The 21,321-nt window shown below is 35.9% G+C and overlaps 1 protein-coding gene across 6 annotated transcripts in view; it reads left to right on the top strand.

Annotated features, from left to right (window-relative positions):
- ADAM32 (ADAM metallopeptidase domain 32) overlaps positions 1 to 21,321 on the top strand; it is a 174,062-nt gene that overhangs the window by 130,305 nt on the left and 22,436 nt on the right. For 3 of the 6 annotated variants that reach the window (XM_042983412.1, XM_007097061.3, XM_042983413.1), the window contains 3 exons: positions 2,074 to 2,157; positions 16,172 to 16,271; positions 16,850 to 17,012. In XM_042983412.1, the coding sequence (XP_042839346.1) occupies positions 2,074 to 2,157; positions 16,172 to 16,271; positions 16,850 to 17,012 (347 nt within the window). Of the gene's footprint in view, positions 1 to 2,073; positions 2,158 to 16,171; positions 16,272 to 16,849; positions 17,013 to 21,321 lie in introns of those variants that run through there. The other 3 variants (XR_006216642.1, XM_042983414.1, XM_042983415.1) reach the window with 2 other exon arrangements.

The raw sequence follows: 21,321 nt of genomic DNA, 5'->3' as shown, positions 1-21,321 counted from the left end.
CTTCGTAGCCCAGTAGATAAGAGCACCACTTAGATCAGGCTTCTTAGAATCAATTCTTCAAAACTTCCTATTTTTTGACATTCTGCAAGTAACCTAACCAGTCTGAGATGCCACAACTGGATGTAAAGTGGTGATAGTAATAGCATTTACTCTATGGGGTTATTGCAAAGATTAAATGAGATTCCTGGCACATAGAGCTAAATGTAGATTGGCTATTATTATTGATTATTATAATTAACTATGTTTGAGGCTAACCCAAATCTGGAGAAAACATAGGAGGAATAAACTTACTTGAACATTTCATTTAATTCCTGGCCAGATCCTTGCTTATGAGGAATGATAATCTAGTGTAGGCCTTAAATGCCTCCTTAAAGGATGTATATACCAAGGAGCTCACTAGCTATATTTTGGCTTTGCAGCCAAAACAACTAAAAAATGAAACATAGTCAACAAATGATTTGATATTATTCAGTCGATAATTTAGTAAGAATAGAATCCATTTTATAACATGGACAGTTCTTCTCAGTGTTAATGTATGAAAACACATTTTACCAGATAGTTTTTAATGATATTATAAATCACATTGATGAAACCTTCTTGGCAACTTTTTTTGTTAGTAGCATCCTAATATAACAGGACTCTTCATCTCAGTTTCAACTGAGGCAGGCATGCAATAGATACTACACTCAAAGGGAGTTTTAGACACACCATCAAGGCCAAGAACTAATGAGAAAACTCAACACAGTGAAGGTTTAAAAGAATTGTTAGTTTGTTTGCATTTAGAAAGTGTTTTGTGAGGCTATTTTTTTTTAAGTCAGACACTCAACTGAGTGAGCCACCCAGATACCCCTAAAACTATTTTTTTGAAGAGTTGTACTGTGCTTTAACGTTTAAAAGGAAATCATTTTCACATACTACATCCCATTTTCACTTCAAAACAAATCTCAATGCTTTAGAAAAAGTATGATTTGTACTCAGATAAGAAAACTGTATCTTAGAGTAGTTGATATTGCTGTAAATACTGGAGTTGGTAATGTATCCTTAATCCTCTGATTAATACACTTTAAACTTAGAATGATTATATCTGGATGTTTCATACATTCCATAATATAATTTAGATATGTATAGCATATTTTAATAAAAATTCCTATCAACTTTATTAGAGAATTCTAATAATAATTCATATTTGAGGAAAATTTACTGTATGTCCTGATTATATTGAATTGATTTTCTTTCGATGCAAACTTTTGATATATGCGACAAATACAGCATATTCTTTTAACTGTGCTCTTAGGAATAGTTTTGTTAGATTTCAGGGTATTATAAGTGGTTATGTGAACATGATTTTTTTTGGTCTTATTTGTATCTCTCACTTCCCTACATTGAATTATTTTTTTAGCTAATTTTTAAAAATAAATGTTTATTTATTTTTGAGGGGGGTGGAGAACATGAGTGGGGGAAGGGCAGAGAGAGAGAGAGGGAGACAGAGGATCTGAAGAGGGCTCTGCACTGGCAGCAGTGAGCCTGATGTGGACTCGAACCCACAAACTACGAGATCATGCCCTTAGTTGAAGTCAGACAATCAACAGCCTAAGCTACCCAGACTCCCCTAAAACGAATTTTTTACAGCAGTTTTAGGCCCACAGCAAAACTGAAAGGAAGGTACAGAGTTCCCATATACTCCCTTGCTCTCACATAAGCATAAGACTATTATCAACATCCCCCACTAGAGTGGTACATTTGATACAATTGATGAGCTTGCATTGACACATCATTATCACCCAGTCCATAATTTACATTAGATTTATCTGAAAAATTGCAAAATACTTGGAGATTAAACAACACATTTTTAAATGTGCTAAAGGAGAAATTTTAAGACAATTTGAAAAATATTTTGAACTAAATGAAAATGAAAACACAACATAAAAATTTGCAGGTTACAGCAAAAGCAATACTTAGATGGAAATTTATTACATTGAACACTTATGGTCTTATGGTATAAAATTACTGACTTTTATGTCAAGGCAGCTGGACTCCTTTAACATGGAAAAAAGATTTTTTTTCTTTTTTTAGATCTGTGTAAATGGTGAATGTGTAGAATCAAGAATAATTAAGTCTGAATCATCTGTCTGTTCAAAAAAGTGCAACGGACATGGAGTAAGTAAGCACAAAATTTGTTTCCCCAAATTACATCTATTTGGACACTTTTAAAAAAATTAATTAATTAACTAATTTTTAAATTTACATCCAAGTTAGCATATAGTGCAACAATGATTTCAGGAGTATATTCCTTAATACCCTTAGCCCATCCCCCCTCCCAAAACCCTTCCAGCAAGCCTCTGTTTGTTCTCTATATTTAAGAGTCTTGTTTTGTCCCCCTCACTATTTTTATATTATTTTTGCTTCCTTTCCCTTATGTTCACCTGTTTTGTATCTTAAATTTCACATGTGAGTTAAGTCATATGATATTTGTCTATCTCTGATTGACTAATTTCACTTAGCATAATACCGTCCAGTTCCATCCACATAGTTGCAAATGACAAGATTTCATTCTTTTTGATTGCCGAGTATACATACACCATTGTATACATTCACCACTTCTTCTTTATCCATTCATCTATCGATGGACATTTGGGCTTTTTCCATACTTTGGCTATTGTCGATAATGCTGCTATAAACATTGAGTGTAAATGCCCCTTCAAAACAGCACACCTATATCCATTGGATAAATACCTAGTAGTGCAATTGCTGGCTCGTGGGGTAGTTCTATTTTTAATTTTTTGAGGAACCTCCATACTGTTTTCCAGAGTGACTGCACAAGTTTGCTTTCCCAGTGCTTTTGCAGAACAAAAGAGATCCTCTTTCTCTGCATCCTTGCCAACATCTGTTGTTTCCTGAGTTGTTAATGTTAGTCATTCTGACAGATGTGAGGTGGTACCTCATTGTGGTTTTGGTTTGTATTTCCTTGCCGATGAGCGATGCTGAGCATCTTTTCATGTGTCTGTTTGCCAACTGGATGCCTTCTTTGGAAAAGTGCCTATTACTGTCTTTTGCCCATTTATTCACTAGATTATTTGGTTTTTGGGTGTTGAGTTTGATAAGTTCTTTATAGATTTTGGATACTAACCCTTTATCTGATATGTCATTTGCACATATCTTCTCCCATTCCATCGGTTGCTTTTTAGTTTTGCTGATTGTTTCCTTCACTGTGCAGAAGTTTTTTATCTTGATGAGATCCCAGTTTGGCTATTCAGGGTATTTTGTGGTTCCATGCAAATTTTAGGATTGTTTGCTCTAGCTTTGAGAAGAATGCTGGTGCAATTTTGATTGGGATTGCATTGAATGTGTAAATTGTTTTGGGTAGTATTGACATTTTAACAATATTTGTTTTTCCAGTTCATGAGTATGGAATGTTTTTCCATTTTTTTGTGTATTCTTCAATTTCCTTTATAAGTTTTCCATAGTCTTCAGCATACAAATCTTTTACAACTTTGGTTAGGTTTATTCCTAGGCATTTTATGCTTCTTGGTACAGTTATAAATGGTATCAATTTCTTGATTTCTCTTCTGTTGCTACATTATTGGTGTACATAAATGCTATTTACATTTATGGTGTGTACATTGATTTTGTGTCCTGCGACTTTGCTGAAGTCATGTATCAGTTCTAGCAGCTTCTTGGTGGAGTCTTTCGGGATTTCCATGTAGAGTATCATGTCGTCTGTGAAAAGTGAAAGTTTGACTTCTTTGCCAATCTGGATGCCTTTTATTTCATTTTGTTGTCTGATTGTAGAGGCTAGGACTTCCAACACTATATTAAACAACAGTGGTGAGAGTGGACATTCCTGCTGATTCCTGATCTCAGGGGGTAAGCTCTCAGTTTTTCTCCCTTGAGGATGATATTAGCTGTGGACTTTTCATATTTGGCTTTTATGATGTTAAGGTATGTTCCTCCTATCCCAGCTTCTTGAGGATTTTTATTAAGAAAGGATGCTATATTTTGTCAAATGCTTTTTCTGCATCTATTGACAGGATCATATGGTTCTTATCCTTTCTTCTCTTAATGTGATGTATCACACTGATTGATTTGTGAATATTGAACCAGCCCTGTATCCCAGGAATGAATCCCACTTTATTGTGTTGAATAATTCTTTGGATATACTGTTGAATTCAATTTGTTAGTGTCTTGTTGAGAATTTTTGCATCCATGTTCATCAGGAATATTGGCCTGTAATTCTCCTTTTTAGGGGGTTCTCTGTCTGGTTTGGGAATCAAGGTGATGCTGGCTTGATAGAATGAGTCTGGAAGCTTTCCTTCCATTTCTACTTTTTGGGACAGCTCTCAAGCTGTCAAGGATAGGTATTAACTCTGCTTTAAATGTCTGGTAGAATTCCCCTGGGAAGCCATCTGGCCCAGGAGTCTTATTTGCTGGGAGATTTTTGATAACTGATTCAATTTCTTTGCTGGTTATGGGCCTGTTCAAATTTTCTGTTTCTTCCCCTCTGAGTTTTGTTAGTGTGTGGGTGTCTAGGAATTTGTCCATTTCCTCCATGTTGTCCAGTTTGTTGGAATATAACTTTTATAGTATTCTATGATAATTGTTTGTATTTCTATGATGTTGGTTGTGATCTGTCCTCTTTCATTCATGATTTTATCTATTTGGGTCCTCTCTCTTTTTGAGGAGTCTGGCTAGGGGTTTATCAATTTTATTTTTTCAAAAACCAGCTCTAAGATTCATTGATATATTCTATTTTTTGGGGATTTTATATTGTTTATTTCTGCTCTAATATTTATTATTTCTCTTCTTCTGCTGGCTTTGAGGTTTCTTTGCTGTTCTTCTTCTAGTTCCTTTAGGTGTCCTGTTAGATTTTGTATTTGGGATTTTTCTTGTTTCTTGAGATAGGCCTGGACTACAGTGTACTTTCCTCTTAGGACTGCCTTTCCTGCATCCCAAAGGGTTTGGACTGTCCTGTTTTCATTTTCATTTGCTTCCATATATTTTTTAATTTCTTCTTTAATTGCCTGGTTGAGTCATTCTTTCTTTAGTAGGATGTTCTTTAACCTCCATGCATTTGGAGGCTTTCCAAATTTTCTCTTATTGATTTCAAGTTTCATGACATTGTGATCAGAACAACATATGATCTTATCTCTTTTATATTTATTAAGGGCTGTTTTGTGACCAAGTACATGATTCTATTTTGGAGAATGTTCCATGTGCATGTGAAAAGAATGTGTATTCTGCTGCTTTTGGATGAAAGATTCTGAATATATCTGTCAAGTCCATCTGGTCCAGTGTATCATTCAAGGCCATTGTTTCTTTATTGATTTTTTTCCCAGATGATCTTTCCATTTCTGTAAGTGGAGTATTAAAGTCACCTGCAATTACGGCATTCCTATCAATAAGATTGCTTATGTTTGTGATTAATTGATTTATGTATTTGGGTTCTTTGAAGTTGGGAGTATAAACATTTACAATTGTTAGCTCTTCTTGATGGATAGACGCTGTAATTATGATATAATGCCCTTCTTCATCTCTTGTTACAGCCTTTAGTTTAAAATCTAGTTTGTCTGATATTAGTATGGCTACTCCAGCTTTCTTTTGACTTCCAGTAGCATGATAGATGGTTTCCATCCTCACTTTCAATTGAAAAGTGTCCTCAGGTCTAAAATGGGTCTCTTGTAGACAGCATAAATGGATCTTGTTTTTAAATCTATTCTGATAACATATGTCTTTTGATTGGAGCATTTAGTCTGTTTACATTCAGTGTTATTATTGAAAGATATGGATTTGGTGTCATTGTGTTATGTTTCAGTTTCATGCTTGTGGTGATGTCTCTGGTCCTTTGTAGTCTGTGCAGCATTCTACTCACAAAGCCCCCCTTAGGATCTCTTGCAGGGCTGGTTTAGTGGTCATGAACTCCTTCAGTTTTTGTTTGTCTGGGAAAGTCTTTATTTCTCCTTCTATTCTGAATGACAGCCTTTCTGGATAAAGGATTCTTGGATGCATGTTTTTCCTATTCAGCACATTGAATATTTCCTGCCACTCCCTTCTGGCCTGCCAAGTTTCTGTGGATAGGTCTGCTAGTACCCTGATGTGTCTACCCTTGTAAGTTAAGGCCCATTTGTCCCTAGCTGCTTTCAGAATTCTCTCTTTATCTTTGTAATTTGCTGGTTTCACTATGATATTCCATGGAGAAGATCTATTCTTGTTAAATCGGAAGGGCGTTTTCTGTGCCTTCTGGATTTGGATGTCCATTTTCTTTCCCAGATTAAGGAAGTTCTCAGCTATAATTTCTTCCGGTAAACCTTCTGCACCCCCCCCCTCTCTTTTCTTCTTCTGGAGCTCCTATGATACAGATATTATGTTTCATTGAATCACTTAGTTCTCCAATTCTCCCCTCATGGTCTAGTATTTTCTTATCTTTTTCTCAGCTTCATCATTTTCCATAATTTTATCTTGTATTTCACTTAATCTCCCCTCTCCCTCCTCTATCCTTGCTATCACTGCATCTAGTTTATTTTGTACCTCATTCACAGCATTTCTTAATTTTTCATGACTATTTCTTAGTTCCTTGATCTCTGCAGTGATAGATTCTCTGCTGTCTTCTATGCTTTTTCAAGCCCAGCAATTAATCTTATGACTATTATTCTAAATTTTTGCTCAGTTATATTGTTTATATCTGTTATGAGCAATTCTCTAGCTGTCACTTCTTCCTGGAATTTCTTTTGAGGAGAATTCTTCTGTTTCATAATATTGACTAGTTTTCTGTCCCTTTTGTGTTTTAATAGTTTGCTATGAGTCCTGCTCCTGCAAGCACTACTATATTAAAAAGGGGTCATAATGCTGTCCAGGGTCTGGCCCTTCAGGAGGTATTTTTGGAGTGTGTTTCATGCTGTCTGTTGTTGAGACTCTGGTTGCTTTATCTCCCTACTTGTAGTGGTGGTTTGGTCCTTCCACCACATGTGCTTTGATTTGTTGAAGTATCCCTGGAAAAAATTTTTTTAAAAAGGGTGGTGGTGGTGGAAGAGGCCTTGTCCCATAGAAAGAGAGAAATTACTGAGGTGGGGTAAAGGAAAACAAACAAAAAATTGACCAGGCAGAGAATCAGAGAAACTATAGGGCTTAGTCCATAGAGAGAAAGAGGAACATAAATAAGGAGATACAGAAGAGCTATAAAAGGAATAGATTCAAAATGTCTGCTTAAACAAACCAACAACCAGAACAATCAGACTAGAGAATGGAAGAAATAACAGGAGTAAAAGGAAGAACACACACACACACACACACACGCACACGCACACACACACAAATAAGAATTGACCAAGAACCAAATCAGAGAATGTAAAACCACTCGATACTTGATATTTGATGGTGCCTTGGAACCAGTGCCTGCGCTGGTCTGGAGGAGGGACTGTCTGGTTTGGTCAGTGTCAATCCTGCTCTGTTAGATACATAGTCACCAGGAACAGAGAGGCATGGTTTGGTGTAGGCAGGTCCTGCCTCCACTGTGCGCCCACTGTCTGTTCCCTGAAACCCTGCTTTGTTGGTGATGGGGAGAAAAATGGTGACACCCCAGTCTCTCCTCCCTGGACCAGGGGTCCCAAACCAATCTGTTCAGATCATCCTCACAGTGCAACATGGGCAGGAGCAGGCTGGTTTTGTTCCACTCCATAGTCTCCTGAACTTCCTAGGTGCTTGACTGGGATTCAAACCTCGATGTCTGAAAGGATCCCACTCCATGCACCCTGGTTCCAGAGAAGTGCCACTCTTCCCAGCCCACTGACTAATGGCCTCTAGTTCCTCACAGTGCTGACTGGGTGCAAGTGGGCCACTATGTCCGCTCCACCATTTCCTGCACTTCCCTGGCACTCGGCTGGGATTCAAACCCCTGTGTCTTAAAGGATCCCACTCCATGTGTCCCAGTTCCAGTGTACTGTCACTCTGGGTACTGTTACAAAGATCCTCTGTGTGGCAGGGGCCTGCAGGGTCTTTTGTCTTTTGAATGGCTGTTTGCCTTCTTCCCACAGCACTCAAGGGACAGGATTGCTCTCTCCAACTGCACCTGGGAGCTAGCTATGGAACCCAAGGCTGGTTCCCCTCCTCCCCAGGTGCTTGAGTAGGGCGGAGAAAGCCTCACAGTTAGAAATTGGTTCTTTCTCTGTTTTTTCCATTCCTTGGTTTGTGGTTTTCCTCTTGTCCAAATATAATCCTACACTTCCACAACCTCTCTTTCTATTACTTTTGTCTCTCCACAGAAGGGGATCCCTCCCCTCCATGCCTACACTGCCCTTTTTCTCTCTCCCGGTTCGCAGTCATCCACCTGTGGCCCACCAAGTTGTCCCTGTGGGCCCCTAGAGATGTTTCTGTCACTCCATTGCCCAGATTCCTGGAATTTCCAGTCTTCTGGCCTCAATACTGCTGTGCTTGAGGGATGAGGGAACTTTGGGTCCCCCTACTTCTCTGCCATGTTGACTGACTCTTGATACTGATGAATCTTAAAAAACCTTATTTATACATCCAGTGCTAAGTTCAATTTATTATAAAAAATTTTTTCAAATACTATTTTAAAGAATAGAAACCTAAAATATGTTGTATGTGTATTGTGTTTGTATAGTTGAAATATTTGGTTTGGTGTTATGGTTGTCATATACAAGAATTATAGCCTCAGAATACCTAGGTGGCTCAGTTGGTTAAGCATCCAGCTCTTGATTTGAGCTCAGGTCATGATCTCATGGTTCGTGATTTCCAGCCCTATGTTGGGCTCCATGCTGACAGTGTGGAGCCTGCTTGGGGTTCTCTCCCTCTCTTTCTACTTCTCCCCCACTTTCTCCCTCTTCTCTCTCAAAATAAATAAGCTTTAAAAACCCTCTCATTTAAAACAACAAGAGAATTATAATTGTAACCTCATCTTGATAGATATATTTTAATGTTTATTTATTTATTTTAGGGGGTGGGAGAGGGTAAGAGAGAATCCCAAGCAGGCTCCATGCTCTCAACTTAAAGCCCGACATTGGGCTCAATCTCACAAATTGTGAGATCATGACAGCCAAAATCAGGAGTTGGATGCTTAACCAACTGAGTCACCAGGTGCTCCTGATAGATATATTTTAATAAAAAAAAAGAAAGAAAGAAAACTATTCCTACCTTTTGCCCACTAAGCTTCTAATTTCCATGTGGTGTCTAAGATGTGGTGCTATGTATATTATCATTTGTCTGATATGTATAATGGCTGTCTTATTTATTGACCTGACTATTCTCACAATAGTATAATACTATTTTATGTTTTATAGCAATTGGTAAAAAACAATTACAAATTAATATTAGATATGTCAAGTTTTCTAACTATTCTCTCGGATTATTTATTCAAATCTTTGTTATAATATTGGGAAAGTTTTGTGGTTTTCTTCATGTGATGTTGAATATACTTTGTTAAAATTATTTCTTCATATTCCATTGTTTGTTTTTAGTGTGATTAGGGATCTTTCCCTATTTTTTTTTCAATATATGAAGTTTATTGTCAAATTGGTTTCCATACAACACCCAGTGCTCATCCCAAAAGGTGCCCTCCTCAATACCCATCACCCACCCTCCCCTCCCTCCCACCCTCCATCAACCCTCAGTTTGTTCTCAGTTTTTAGGAGGCTCTTATGCTTTGGCTGTCTTCCACTCTAGCCTCTTTTTTTTCCTTCCCCTCCCCCATGGGTTTCTGTTAAGTTTCTCAGGATCCACATAAGAGTGAAACCATATGGTATCTGTCTTTCTCTGTATGGCTTATGGGGATCTTTCCCTATTACATTTAATGTGTAGGGAAGTTAATAATATTTGCACATTCATTTCTGTTTATATAACTTACTAAACTATAGAAAACTTGGAACAGTCACTGGAGACCTCAGAAAAGTCGTTGTTTTACTAGCAACAGTAGCAGTAAGTTAGCCCTAGAGAAAAGGATATTCTAAATCTGCCCTATAAAAACTTAAAGATAATCCTTATCAAACTGCTTTGCAGGTAATTTAACTGTCTCCCAGCACAAAGTATAGCAATCTTTAAAGGGAAACTATAAAATCTATATATTCTACAATATCAATAATATCCTGCATAAAATTCTTAAAAATAAGGAAATATGCCAAGAAGGAGAATTATGTAACCTATAAGGAGAAAAAAATTAGTCAATAAAAATGTACCCTGAAATGTTTAAAATGATATAATTACCTGATAGGAACTTTTTTTTTAATATGAAATTTATTGTCAAATTGGTTTCCATACAACACCCAGTGCTCATCCCAAAAGGTGCCCTCCTCAATACCCATCACTCACCCCCCCTCCCTCCCACCCCCCATCAACCCTCAGTTTGTTCTCAGTTTTTAAGAGTCTCTTATGTTTTGGCTCCCTCCCTCTCTAACCTCTTTTTTTTTCTTCCCCTCCCCCATGGACTATAAATATTCTCATGGAGTTAAAAAATATTAACATAATAATAAGAGAATGGGAGATATAATTTCTAGAGATGGGAAAATATAACTGAAATGAAAAATTCCATCAATGGGATTAACTGCTCAACAGACACAATAGAAGATATCAGTAAATTTAAAGATAAACCAATAGAAACTATTTAAATTGAAGGAAGAAGATTTAAAAAGATTGAAAAAAAAACCATGAACCAGTATTCCCTCTTTTTTCTACTTCATTATTCTCCATAAGTTTGTCGTCTATATTGCTGATTCGCTGCTCTGCTTTACCCATCCTTGCCGCCGTGTTATCTATTTAAGCTCAGTTACAACATTTTTAATTTTATCCTGACTAGCTTTTACTTCTTTTACCTCCACAGAAAGGGATTCTATTCTATTTTCAACCCCAGCTAGTATTCTTATTTTGATTCTACATTCTGATTCAGACATCTTGTTTGTATCTGTGTTGATTAAGTCCCTGGCTGTCATTTGTTCCTATTCTTTCTTTTGGGGTGAATTCCTTCATTTTGTCATTTTGAAGAAAGAAAAAGAATTAATAAAATAAAAAATAAATTAAAACTAAAAAATTAAAAACAACACAAAAAATCAAAGGAAGGATGTGAGCTCCTAGGTATGTTTTGGTCTGGTTGTTGAAAGAAGCTTGACAGAATAGAGAAAAAAGGGAAAGAAAAAGGAAAATGTTTGAAAATTTAAAAAAATGAATACAGTAAAATAGAACAAAATGAAATGATGAAAGTAAATAGGATTTAAAATTTACAAAAGTAAAAAATATACTAGAAAAAAATTAAAATATTTTTTATAAAAACGGAAAATAAAAATAAATTTTTTCTCTTTCTGTATTCAAGAATTGTTGCAGGGAGTATGGCTGGAGTTGCAAAAGATGAGTCTGCAAACAAATTGCAGTTAAGTGAAGGTTCTCATACTCAAGTCGGAATGAGGCCCCAACTCCAGAATGCAGCTTCTTTTTATTAGGATAATTGCTAAAGACTACGTGCATAAAGTCAGCTAAGCAAGTGTGTTAATCAATCTAATGGTTTCGCTTTTCAAGGTTGAATTTTGAGTTAATTGGTTTCTATAACACTAGGAAGGGTCAGGTGTGAAGGAGGATCTGGCCCTGGACAATGTTAATGGCTCTAGACATTCCTTACCAGCCACAGCCTCGGTCAGCTATGTAAACATATCCTAAGGCCTTGCACCTTCTCCAGCCCTTCCCTTTTGAAGTCTTTTCCTTTGATGCTTCTCTCTTGCATCTCCCACAAAGAATAAGCAAAGAAAAAGAAAAAAAAATTGAATAGATGTACCAGCAAACAGAATGAAATATGATTGAAATTACATCCAATTTTCCCTAGAAGTCAAACTATGAAGCAGTTTATAGTCCATAAACTAAGCAGGCTGAGAGATTTGTGGTGTTCCTCTAGAGTGCAGTTGACCCATTTGGGCAGGGCTTGGTGTAGCGGCTTCCTTCTCCACTAGACAGTGCTGCTTAGTTTATTGGGGTGGATTGTTGTGGTGCACGTAGGCATGTATGCGCATGCACGGGAGGGGTTAAAAATGGCGTCACCCAGCTACCCAGTCTCTAGTATCAGAACTCTGTGCTCTCACCCACTGGCAATCAAGCACCCCTCCTTTGTCTCCTGCTTTCATCCACTCCCTGCCTCTATGCTGTCTGTGACCAAGCGATCAATCTGCCAGGAGGCACCTCCCTCCTGAGTTTTATCTCAGATGGGGCTGTGTTTCCAAATCCCTTACTTCTGAGGGCCCTGCGGCTTTGACCCGCTCAGAACCTCTCTGGGAGAGTCTCACCGAGCAATGGCCAGGTGCTGGCCCACCATCTGGTACGTGTACATGACTGTGCTGCTGCATAGCCCAGAGACTGTGGCCAGGTGTCAGCCTGCCCCAGAAAAAGTTTGCGCAATTATATAGCAGCAGCATTTCAGAGGTTGTGGTGAATCACAACAGCTATCTGGTGCCAGGCTTTACCCTTAATGTCCTTGTTCCAACACAAGCAAATGTGGTTGTTCTCTGGGGTCTGCTGGGAACTTTGCCTTGTAGGGAGGCCACACAGCCTCTACCAGATGTCCTCTCAGTAGGGGTACTGCCACTCCCCTTGTGGCCTGAGGACCCCTCGGACCTTACTGTCTGCTCCTGGGGATTCACCCTTCCCATCAGAGCTCTGCCAGATATCAAGCTGCAGAGTTTCGGACTCTGCACTCCCTGTTTATAGTGTCTTAATGGAATTTAAACCCTCTCCTTTCTCCTTTCCCTTTTTTCCTTTCTCCCTTTTTTGTTCAGTACACTCTTTCTGTTTCTCTCCAGCTGCTTTCAGGGGTAGTGCTTTTCCTGTACTCTCCCCCCTGTCTCCATCTTCTCTCCACAAGCAAAAATAGCTCCTTACCCTCCATGGCTTCTCTCTCCCCTATTTTACGTCTCCACGCTGCATACCTGCTGAGTTCTGTGGTTCAAGTTGTGCAGACTGTTGTGTTAATCCTCAAATCAGTTTTCTAGGTATGCAAGATGGTTTGGCGCTGATCTAGCTGCAGTTCAAGGATGAGAGAGGCAAAAAAAGTTCCCTGCTGCTCTGCTATCTCGGCCCCCAGCCTGATTGGCTATAAATCAGAGGTTCCCAAAATTCCCTCAATTAATTTGCTAGAGTGGCTCACAGAACTTGGAGAAGCATTTTGCTTACCAGATTACTTTTTTATTATAAAAGGATATAACTCAGGTACAACCAGGTGGAGGAGATGAATAGGACAAGATATAGGGAAAGGGTGCAGAGCTTCCATGCCACTCTCTGGATGCACACTGTCCTCAAATCTCTACATGTTTACCAGCCCAGAAGCTCTTTGAAACCTATCCTTTTTTTTCTTTTTCTTTTTTTGTGAAGGATTCATTACATAGGCACAACTGATTAAATCATCAGCCATTGTGATTGATTCAACCTCTAGCCCTCTTTCCTCCCTGAAGATTGGCACAGGCACCTGGAATCACATGGATTCCACTGGCAACCAGCTCCCATTCTTAGGTGACTTCAAAACTTACTTATTTCACATAACAAAAGACACCTTTATCTCTCTCTCAACACAGGTAATTCTAAGGGTTTTGGGAGCTGTAAGCCAGGAATTGTGCGTGAAGACCAAATACATTAGAGAAATATGTTTTGATCATCTGAATGACCAAATACATATTTCTTATAAATCACAATATTGCAAACAATTAAGTGATAACTTTTTTCTCTTATTCCAACAGCCCTGCAAACCCCCATTCTAGTTTCTGTTTTGATGAATTTGACTACTTTAGATACCTCACATAAGTGGAGTAATACAGTATTTGTCTTTCATTTATGGCTCATTTCAGTTAACCATAATTTCCTCAATGTTCATCCATGTTGTAGCATGTGATGGAATTGCCTTCCTTTTTAAGACTGAATAATATTCCCTTGTATGTATGTACCACATTTTGTTAATGTAGTAATCTGTTGATGGACATTTGGGTTGTTTACACCTCTTGGCTCTTGTGAATAATACTTCTGGGATCATAGGTGTGAAAATTTCATGTTGACACTCTGCTTTTAGTTCTTTTAAATATGTACTCAGAAGTGGGACTACTGGATCATATTGTCATTCTCTCTCTCTCTTTTTTAAAAACAACTTCCAATTGTTTAAAAACAATTGTTTAAAAACAACTTGTTCAAGGATTCCAACACATCTTCACCAACACTTGTTGTTTGTGATTTTTTTTTTAAGTAGTAATCCTGATGGATGTAGTTTGGTATAATTGTGATTTTCATTTGCATTTCTCTTATGACTAGTGATGTTGAGCATCTATTTATATTCTTATTGGCCATTTGTATATCATATTTGCAGAAATTTCTATTCAAGTCCTTTGCCCATTTAAATTATCCAATTTTTAAAATTATTGTTGAATTGTGTAAGTTTGTTGCATATTCCTGATGTTAATTTGTTATCAGATATATGACTTACAAATCTTTTCTCCTGTTCTGTAGATTACCTTTTCACTGTTGATTGTGTCCTTTGATGCACAAAAGTTTTTAAGTTTGTTGTAGACCCATTTATTAATTTTTATTTTTGTTGTGTGTGCTTTTAGTCCAAGAAATGATTGTGAAGTCCGGTGTCATGAAGCTTTTTCACTGTGTTTGCTTCTAGGAGTTTTATAGTCTTAGGTCTTATAGTTAGGCCTTTAATCCATTTTGAGTTAATTTTTGTACATAAAGGTCTAATTTCATTCTTTTGCATTGGATATCCAGTTCTTCCAGCCTCATCTGTTGATAAGACTTCCCATTGAGTGGTCTTGGCATTCTTGTTATTAATCATCTGACCATATCAATTATATATTATTGATAGCAATAACTGAATAAATAAATGGAGATAAAAGAAAATTCTTCCTTATAGTGTAATCAATATAGAAGGAATAATGGAGTAAAATAGTTATGAATGGATGCTCAAACTAGTGGGTGAAAGTTTTATGAGGACCCAGATACTTACATAATCTAACAACTATCTCCTTACAAATTACTTATTAATTACAAATGGAAGCATGTGGAAAAACCTGGAAGACAGCAACTTAACCAAGTGATCCAAAAATAACAATACAATATTAGGACAAACTGACAACATGTATCTCCTAAGAAGGACAAGTTCACTTCTGTGAAGTATTTCAGCATAAAAATACACGAACACACACACACACACACAAACTCAAACAGCTTAAAGGTGGTGTGACAAAAGCTGGGGTAATGGATACCCTCAACACAACACTTCCCCCCCATATACATTTAAGCCATGGGATTAGATCCAAGTTGTTAAACTGAGATCTTAGAAACTGAGAGATGTTTTATATTATTTTGAGAGGTAACATAGCAAATGGGCAAGGTCAAGGTCTCTGAAACCAGATCTCATAAGTTTAAATCCTTGTTCCATCACTTACTAGCCATTTGACTTTGACAAGTTAAATATCTATGCCTTGGGGTCTTCGCCTATAAAGTGGGAATAATAATAGTCCCAATCTCACAGGGCTGTTGTGAGGATTTAATAAATAAATCTATAGAAAGTGTTCACAATAGAGACACACACCTAGTAAGTACCATAAAGGTGTTTACTATTTATTTATTTATTTATTTATTTATTTATTTATTTATTTAAGAAACCATCAGTTCCTAACCTAAGTATCTGATGGCCTCTTGAAGTACAAAATCCCTTGGATTAAAAATCAAGCAAACAAAACACAACGCAATCCTGGAGTAGGGCAGTTGGGAAGGTGCTCATTTGCAACTGCAAATACTTCAAGCTATGGCATGTCACTGAACTTGGAGATAGGAAGAGATGTGCACATTCAGCTCTGGAGCTATACTACGTGGCTCCAGGACACCACTGGAAAGGTCTTATTTTCATTAGAATTTGAGGGTGTGTTTCTGAAATTGAAAACTAAGTTTTCAGGTGAATATTTGAAATATTAAAATTTTTCTCAATGCAAATACTGTCAGCCTCTGTAGCTTAAAAAAACCCAACTATTTGTGGGTGTGTTTGTGTGTGCATTAGGAACCAAACTATTTGATTTGTAGGATTATCTCTGTAAATAAATAAAATTACACTAGATCAAAATGCAAAAGTAAGCTTGATGATCCATCTGATAATTTTACTTTTCACGAGAAAATAGTTTTAAATGATCATTTGAGTTTTTTAAAATGATCCTAGGTGTGCACTTCCAATAAAACGTGCCATTGTTTTGAAGGCTACCGGCCTCCATTTTGTGAAACGCGTGGCAGAGAAGCTTCTAGTTTGCCTGAGAAACAGGGCAAGTATCTAATATCTTTACGTATTCAGTTAATAAATTATCAAAGTGCTTATCTTCACAAAAACAAAGTTAGATTTCTATCACCTAGAGGCCAATATTTGCAATTAAAAGGTAAATAGGCTTATTTTCAAGAAATGAAAACCAAATATATCTTCTTAATCTTGCTCTTCCAATATTAACTCTCAATATCATGATTGAAACTGACAGTATCTTTTAAAATTTTTATTTACTGATGTCATTGACTTTTTCCTTTAGACTATATTGTAAATTTGTTGGATAACCTTGCAATTACATGATCCCACTTTATATATTGTTGGAAGTTTTTGGTCCAACTTAGAGTGCTATAGTGAGATTTTGCTACAGCTGCTGTATGATGTAGAATACGTTGGAATTTCCTGGAACTTGTTTTATAATGTTTTAGAATGAGAGGTTGTAGAGAGAGTTCTAAGTATTATATAATTATATTATTATTTTTCCATGTTTCTTGAATAACAACAAAAATTGGTTTGCTGCAACTTGAAAATAAAAGTAGATGGTTTAATTTTTTGGCTCTGATTTTTAATGTATTTCTATTTTAGGTTTAATCATGGAAAGAGCTTTTAGGAAGGCTGAAAAGAACCGGTGGCTTCTAGGTTTCTACATTGCTTTGCCTATTCTCATCATAGCAACCATAATAGCTATTGTTTCATGGAAGAGTTCAAAAAAGTGGTTCACCAAGGAAGAGGAATCCTTGAGTAGCGAGTAAATTGAATTTGTGTTCTGAAGTTAAACTTTAGTACCATTTGACTCTAGCCATATATAAGGCAGTATCATGAGCAGCAACTATACTTTACATCTTGCAGGGATTTTGAGTACTACATAAATATCTCATTCAATTGTGTGAGATCATTTTGAATATCCCCACTTTAAAGATGCAAAAATTTGGGAGTGTACTTTAAATAATTTGCCAAAGTCATTGCCTTGGAAATTAACAGAGGAAAAACTCAAATGTATCCCTATGTATTGCTTTCAAATACTTAAGTGGTTCTCAAATTGTGATCTGTGTTACCTACAGGAGAAGCACCAGAAATATTTATTAGAAATGCAGATTTCTAGTCCTTTTTCTTTAATGTTCACTTATTTTTGAGAGAGAGAGAGGGAGTGCACGGCAGAGGAAGAGGGAGATAGAGAATCCAAAGTGGGCTCTGCGCTGACAGCAGAGAGCCTGATGGAGGGCTTGGACTCACAAACCATGAGATCATGACCTGAGCCAAAGTGGGAGGCTTAACCGACTGAGCCACCCAGGCACCCTTCTAGTCCTTATCTCAGATGACATATTTCAGGTTTTGTTGCTGTTTCATCTAAGAAATAACTTTAAAAATATTCTCTGGGTAAGGTATTCAGCAAGTTTATAATTTAGCCTGTAGCATATTTTAATTTTTTTAAAAAAAGTAATTCAAACACAAAATCAGAGAACATGGTGACATACTCATTTGCCCATCAGTGGAAATAAACAAATGTTAATATTTTTCTTGTTTCTTTTATGAGATAAACTATTGCATTTACGGCTGAAATCCCCTTCTAGTATTATCTCCCTCTCTGCAGAGAACAGCCTCTACACTGAAAGTTGATAGGTATTAAATATTTTTGCTTACATATGGCTGTATCCATGTGCCTTATCTGGAATTATATATTAATACTTTATTATTTGGAATTATATATAATTTTAAATATTTCACTTTATAGATTTGTTTCCTCTTCTGATTTTGCTTATGTGTTTCTTTTTCCCTTTTTATTTTTCATGAGCAGTTTTCTCAGAGGTTTTTCTACTTTATTGATAATTTGAAAAATATAACTTTTGGTTTTGTTGAGATCTCTATATTTCCTTAGTGTTTACTATCCTTAAGTTTTGTTCTTTTCCTCCTTTCTACTCTGTTTATCTTTGCTCTATTTTAATTTTAGCTTTCTTGAGTCTAATGCTTTTCTTAAAAACTAATTTTCAACATTTTTTTATTTCCAACATATACTTTTAAAGCTAAAACTTTCCCCTTTATATGATTTCATGTACACTCTTCAGTTTTTAAGTTTTATTTTTGAGAGAGAGAGAGAGAGCGAGAGAGAGCGGGATAGAGGCAGAGAGAGAGGGAGACATATTCAGTTTTTAATGTACAGTTGACATTGAGTTCAAAAAGTTAGAAACTTGTAGTATGATTTCTTGTTTAAATTATGAATAAATTGTAGTCTTTAGCTTCCAATTATAGATTGATTTATATTGCTGAAAAAATATTTTCCAATTTCATTACCTTTTTGGGAGACTTGTTTCTATGATTTATTCTTAAATTTTGGAACCAGAATGAAAGTCAATTTTTGTATGGTTGTATGTATGCTTCAATTATTGTGACATAACATGTTTGTTGTTTTCATTTTGAAAACAAACTTTTTAATTATGTTGTTTCAAATCATTTTTTCACATGTTGGCATTCCCCCCCCTTCCCCATAAAATTTTTCAATATTTCATGGCTTTCCTTCTGATTGTTGACACTTCTGCTTTATATATTCTGAGGAAGTGACTAAATGCATAATGTTCAGTTTAGTTGTGATTTCTTGGCATATTATATTTTTATCATTAATAATTTTATCTTAAATTCTATTCTCACTGTTTTATATTGCTATGCCGACATGATCTTTGATATTTAGGCTTACCTAGTATGTCTTTTCTCATCCTTTATTCTCAATCTTTCTTTGTTTTTAGTAGGTATCTTGTAAATGGCCTTTATATGGAAGACACCAGTGGAGTTTGTTATGCTTATATATTTCATATATGATGGCATATAATTTAGACTGAAATTAACCATTTTATTTTTTCTTATTTACCGTCTTTTTTTTGCATGTTTTTTTCCTTTCCCTCAAATCAGTTTTCTTTATTGTGTTTTTCCTGTTCTCTTCTTTTCTTCTATTACTCGGTAAATTTTAATGTTTTTATTTTTATATGATTTTCTTTAAATTTTAGTATTTATAGATAATGTTATAAAATGTCTAAATTTAATCATTTGTAGTCCTCTCAATAACACAAGGATCTCAGCCCTTTAACACTAACCTCTCTTCTTCAATCTGTTTGTAATTTGGCTTTTCACCTTTCTCCAAATAAGCGTTATTTCGTTGTTGTTGTTGTTGTTGTTGTTGTTGTTGTTATATTTAGTCAGTACTTAATAGGATTTCCTATTATATTTCTCAAGTCTTTGCTTACTATTCTTTTATTTTAAACTTTTTGTTTTGAAATAGTTTAAGAAATATAAAAAGTTTCCTTATATCCTTCATTTGGTTTTTGGCAACAATAACATCTTACATTAACATAGTACATTTTCACAGCTACGGAATTGGTATTGGTACTGTATTATTAATTAAACTATAGACCTTATTCATATTTACCAGCATTTGCATGCACACATTTCTGAGTGTGTGTGTGTGTGTGTGTGTGTGTGAGTGTATAGTATTATGAAATTTAATCGCATCATTTGTGATACCACAATCATCACCATTCTTTTTGGAATCCTGCTTTTTTCATGCAAGGTTTGATTTTATTTTTAGGAAGTACAAATTTTAGTAGTTATAAGAGTGATTGTCTATGTGTGCTAATCTGTTTGACTTACATGCCTGAAAATGGCTTTATTTCATTTTCACTCTTGTATGGGTATAGAATTTTAGGCGAACAATTATTTCTGTAAGCCCTCTTGTGATATGCCATTGAATTCTGGCATGTACTGTTGTTGATGTCTGTTGCCGACTTAATTTATTTTTACCTTATGCTTAAACTGTATTTCTTCTTTAAGTTAGGTTCCCAAGTATTCTTCTGTCCAAAGTCTTATGTTATTAAATTATTACCTGTTGTGATGAATTTGTTTTTATTTATCCAGCTCTGAACTCAGCATAATCTTTAATTATAAAGTTTTTCTTCAATTTTAGAAAATTCTCAATGATCTCTTCAATGATTGACTCTTACCTCTCTCTTTTATCTTTCTGCAAGTCCTATATTTTAGGGTTTTCTATTCTGACATTCATGGTGGTGGTGATGATGATGGTTGTTTTCCTTCTCTTCATTAATCACCTCCTCCTCCACTTCCTCCTCCATTTTTTCTATCCTTTTGACACTAGAATGAGGCTTTTAAAAACTGAGCTATACTTTACATATAGTAAAATTAATATTCTTAGTGTGTGTGATTCTCTGAGTTTAACAAATACATAGTAACAAATCCATATGCATACCATGACTGCAATAAAATGCAGAACAATTCCATTACCCCGCAAATTCCCTTAACTCCACCTCCTGCTCCTCTCACTAACAGATCTGTATTTTTTGCTGTAGTTTTGCCTATTCCAGAACTTTGTATAAATGAAATTGTACAGTATGTAGTCTTTTGAGTCTGCCTTCTTTCCCTCAGGATAATGCATTTGAGATTCATCTATGTTGTTATGTGCTTGTTTTTTTTTTATAAATATACAGATTTATTGAGGTATAATTGATATACAGTAAATTGCATATGCTTTAAGCGCATAATCTGGTATGTTTTGATAGTTTGAAAAGTAACGCCCATGAAACTCATGAAACCATCACCACAATCAAGGTTATGAAGATATCTGTCATGCCCAAAAGCTTCCTTGTGTTCCTTGGTAATCTCCACTCCTGCCTCTTCCATCTCCTTTATCCTCAGACTACTGCTGAACTGCTTTCTGTCAGTATAGTTTAATTTGCATTTTCTAGAATTTTACATAAATGGAATCCTACAGTATGTGCTCTTTATTTTTGTCTGGTTTATTCTATCACTGTAATTATTTTGCAATTCATTCATGTTCTGATGTATGTCAGTACTTCTTTTTTTATTGCTGATAGGTATTCAGTTGTGCAAATACAGCATAATTTGTTTATCCATTCATTGGTTGATATATGTTTGGGTTGTTTCCATATTTTAGCTTATTATAAGTAAAGCCACTATGGACATTTATATGCAAATCTCTGGGAATATGTGCTTTCTTTTTCTTGGGTTAATACCCAAGAATAAAATGGTAGGGCAAT

The sequence above is a fragment of the Panthera tigris genome, chromosome B1 (assembly GCF_018350195.1).
Source record: "Panthera tigris isolate Pti1 chromosome B1, P.tigris_Pti1_mat1.1, whole genome shotgun sequence".
Lineage (NCBI taxonomy): Eukaryota > Metazoa > Chordata > Mammalia > Carnivora > Felidae > Panthera > Panthera tigris.
This window is presented reverse-complemented; position numbering and strand designations above follow the sequence as displayed.